Source organism: Hermetia illucens, chromosome 2 (assembly GCF_905115235.1).
Source record: "Hermetia illucens chromosome 2, iHerIll2.2.curated.20191125, whole genome shotgun sequence".
Taxonomy (NCBI): domain Eukaryota; kingdom Metazoa; phylum Arthropoda; class Insecta; order Diptera; family Stratiomyidae; genus Hermetia; species Hermetia illucens.
This window is the reverse complement of record NC_051850.1, coordinates 121,278,463-121,282,481: the sequence shown is the minus strand read 5'-3', so window position 1 is coordinate 121,282,481 and position 4,019 is coordinate 121,278,463. Positions and strand designations below refer to the sequence as shown.

At 43.2% G+C, this 4,019-nt stretch overlaps 1 protein-coding gene across 1 annotated transcript; it reads right to left on the bottom strand.

Moving 5' to 3' along the window:
- Positions 1-503: 503 nt before the first annotated feature.
- Positions 504-2,470, bottom strand: LOC119649899 (protein phosphatase methylesterase 1). The gene is made up of 7 exons (XM_038052293.1): positions 2,263-2,470; positions 1,994-2,192; positions 1,832-1,941; positions 1,417-1,728; positions 1,153-1,353; positions 940-1,097; positions 504-873 (listed from the first exon to the last, which is right to left on the bottom strand). Exons 1-7 carry the CDS (start codon positions 2,334-2,336, stop codon positions 722-724), a joined length of 1,206 nt encoding a protein of 401 aa, XP_037908221.1. The 5' UTR covers positions 2,337-2,470; the 3' UTR covers positions 504-721.
- Between the last annotated feature and the right edge of the window lie 1,549 nt (positions 2,471-4,019).

Here is a 4,019-nt window from a genome sequence, read left to right as displayed (position 1 = left end):
CCGGTTGGGACATATGGTATACAAATTTGGGGATGCAGCTGCAACTCGAACCTGCAACAATTACAAGTTCATGTTTCAAAATAAAGTACTCGCGGGTGTAATTAATGCCCCCAGTTTTCGCACAATAATGACTTGCACTGGGTTTTGAAAATGCAATTGGTATCGGAAGTAAGTAATTAACATGCAGTTAGGCTTCAGTGACTCCGCAATCATGAAAACTTGTAGATGGAGATGGTCTTAAATCATACAGCCCTTGTCGGCTAAGAAGGTTAATCTGATAGTGTAAGTTAGTGGTAAGTGGGTAAGAACCCTATACTAACCAGTCCATTGAGTGTCTTGAAGATTTTTTCTCCCTCATAAAAAATTCAACCCATTTTTTTATTCGCAAGGTGGGGCCGCATTATCTGCCTTACGCCTTTCAGGCCAGTATGTAAACGCCTATTATAACCTTTTGTGACTTTGTGGAGAATGCGGTTTCAAACTTAGAAAATGAAAAAGAGAAAAACGGATAAAAACTCAGATCCATTTCGAATAAAAATACTTTTCTTTGAATTTCACAGAGAATCGAAAAGTTAATAAATAGTTGCATGTGGGCCAGGATCTTACATGTCTCCTTAACTGTTAAGTATGAGTAGCTGAGTAACTGGGTCCGAACTGAATAGCGTTCCGAACGGCAGCCGGAATTTTTTCTTTCACAACCAAAACGTCGGTAGCTCGGCTATCAACAAGCTGGCATGTGCCGTAGAAAATCGCTGGCGGGCTCGGCGAACTTGTTTCGCAGCATGTATGTGCCGATGACCTCAGCGACTTCGTGGGGACGGTCTTCGTGCACGGCATGGCCACAGCGGGCTAATACTTGCATCTGGAATTTGCCTGGAATAGAGAACGTGCATGGTAAATTTACAAAGTTGTAACTAACGAACTGTGTGGGGAAACCACCTTGCATCTGGCCAACCGTCAAGGTCCTGTCCAGTCCGTCAATACTGGCAAGAAGGAGGAGTTTTGGAACACGCAAATTGAGGAATTTCTCGCTTAAGCCTTGAAACCAGCCGGTCCAGTATTTCTCAGATTTCGACAAATCTATTCGCCAAGTGTACCTGCAACGGGAGAGGGTTATCCTTGCGAACTAACGGTGGAGGACTGGGCACTTACTGTTTAATACTTTCCGGGTTGTGCGTCGGCACCTTGAAGTGTGGTGCGCCGTGGGCAACATCATTGGCCACGTCGTTTGTGTCCAACTCGGCGTTCTCGGAAATACTGAGCGGATGTTCGAATGTAGTCGGCGACGTCGGCTCCTGTGACTCCTCAGCCTCTAGCGGCAGCTCGTTTGTGGCTAGTTTTTTGCTCTTACAACTGTTCGGGGGAAAGAAATGGTTTTTAGAAAGTTCCTCCCGAGCCGTGACTGATCCCACTCACTTAATTATTTGTCCCGGCATGGATACTTTGGCGCTTTCCAGATTTCGAACTTGCCCGCTACGGACGCACCACTCAATCGCATGGGGGATGCTCTTGAAGTAATTTGGGCGACAGCGGAGGAAGCTCTGCATGCTCGAGAGGGCCTCCATGGCAGTGCCCTCCACCACGTCAATGACAGTGACGCCAATTAGCGTGGGAAGCAGCTCCATGCTGGCGACATGCACAGCAATCGCTCCTCCCATAGAGTGGCCGACAAGCAGTATTTTGGGACAGTTCTCTGGGTACAATTTGGCAACAATTTTCCCGACGTCACTGCGAATAGAAACGAACATTTTACACTGCAGGCGCTTATTCCGGAGCATTTGACATATACGAGCTTGTGCGAAATGAAAAATCAAAAATTCGTCCAACTTACGTCGCCAACGTCTCCCCTGAGAGGTCCTCGTCGTTTTCAGTGACAGAGTCTCCGTGGCCCCTCAAGTCTATGGAGATGCACTGGCAATGGATGATCTGAGTGACCTCAACCTGCAACGGGGCATAATTAGAAGCAGAACAGAGGCTACATGTTGCTTAGTACACTGAATTGAGCCCAAGTGAGGGCCGAGTAGCCTCCCCCGTGGAGCATCAAAATCACTGGGCCTGGCTGCGCTGGCTCCTTAGTTTTGTATACGCGGAATGTGTTTTTCTCGTCCACGACCACGTCTATCTTCTCCACAAAGTACTCATCCCACATCGTTGGCTTGTAGTCCCTGGCGCGTCCTGCTTTCATACTGTCCCTGCAATACGCCAAACAGACGTAAAACATTTCATTACATAAAGCCATAAATGGAAAGGACCCAAACATACGATTTTCCTGGGCGCGAGAAGTTGCCACTCGGGGGTAATTTAGCTTTCAACAAGTTTCTTTGTAGACGCGACATTGTGTTTTGTTTGTGCTTGCGAAAATCAGAAAAGCAAAATCGATTTTCTACGAGGAGCTTGTGAAAATTTTGCCGAAAAAACTATATTTTGGATGTGTCAAATGAATGTTTGAGGACAGTGACAGCTGATAAGATTTTGGATAGCCCTACTGAGAAGTGTTTGTGTTAATGCTGCATCTGAAGTGTTTCATTGGTTCGAATCTTCATTAAATTAAGGATGTTGTTTGGGGGGTTTTATTTTTCAATTTATGCAAACTTTCTAGTTAAAAAAAATCGGATTAGCTTCTCTTATTCGCTTCTTGTTCGAATAAATTCGCACGATTATTTTCTATGAATACGAATAAGTTGGGCACAATAGTTTTTTAAGGACGCGGTGCGACTTCCCCGTAAAAGAATAATTCCAATAAATTCGTATTTTAAAAGCAAAGGCATATCTTCTTTTTCTGTGCTTTTGTCAGGTACATGACTGCACGTTTATCAGACATCAGACAGACATGTGTGTGTGAGACAACTGTATGTTGCAGATGAACCCCTGTTTCAGGCAAAGTCTGCTTCTATATCAGACAAATGAACCTGTCCGGTTAAATGCCGGAGTTTCTCACAGACGTCAGGCAGTCCGTATCAGACAAAAGGCAGACACACGGCTGTGTGTTAGAGCGTCCACACACGGTAAACCAAGTTGGTGACCAAGTTTGCGGTTCGTTTGCCACAGACGTAGCAACCGACCGGCAACTTCATTTCGTTACGAAATCTCGACGAGTGCACATCATCGCGCTGTAATGGTCATTACGATGCGAGATGTCGAACAGTGCACATCGTTGCGTCGTGAGCTTCGCTATGTTGCGCGCTCTCTTTTAGTGTGGCGAGACATATGTTTTCTTGAAAGTGAAAACGCACGATTTATTTATTAATATGATTTTATTTCCAATCGTCAAACTTAACTCTAACAACTAAACTGCTCGTTACATGTCTTTTTCGTGTCCTTATATGTGGACATCTATTATCTTAAAATCATCCTTTGAACTATTGACTAAATAAGAAAAATGAAACGCTCATTAGGATTATTTGAAATACATTATGGCGTCGACTCATTAAAATGCATCTTTCTGCTCATACGCATTCTAAGCCTAATCAGAAAATCTTTATTTGTCGTTGTCGTTTCATTTTGCTTATCTGGAGTCGTCTGGTTTATGACTGGCGTTAAATTACATACGTGTGTAGTCCTTCGGGAGGGATTTAAGGAGTAGCAATGATTGAGAACAACCAGGTTTTAAACAAAACGATGGTCTTTATGTTCAATTTGAAAGCCATTAATTGACTAGTAAGTTTAAATTGCAACGGAAAAGTAACAAATCTAATGTGAGCTGAGTCTAATATTATGTAGGCAGGCCAATATTATGTAAATCTTACCAAAAACGATCCTTGTTTGCTGTTCTTTAGTTCCGATAAGCCATGCATTCTTATTGGAATTCCGCATTAGTTTATTGGAACTGATATGTTACATTATTTGTGCATTACAGCATCTTATTTACTAAATTTTATTAAGTGTTTGTGTTGGTTTGTATAGTCCGATGTAACACTTTGGCGTCGTGAGCATGTAAATGCCAATATTGTAAATTGTTTTTGTGGGGACAGATGCCTACCCATTATTGAGGAATTTGATGAAACCGTACAGCCGCAATA

Coding starts and splice junctions, on each gene's coding strand:
- LOC119649899 (XM_038052293.1), bottom strand. CDS start 2,336: ATGTCGCGTCTACAAAGAAACTTGTTGAAAGCTAAATTACCCCCGAGT. Junction 1,942..1,993: donor TCACTTGGGCTCAATTCAGT/GTACTAAGCAAC, acceptor GCCCCGTTGCAG/GTTGAGGTCACTCAGATCAT. Junction 1,354..1,416: donor ATGCCGGGACAAATAATTAA/GTGAGTGGGATC, acceptor TCCCCCGAACAG/TTGTAAGAGCAAAAAACTAG.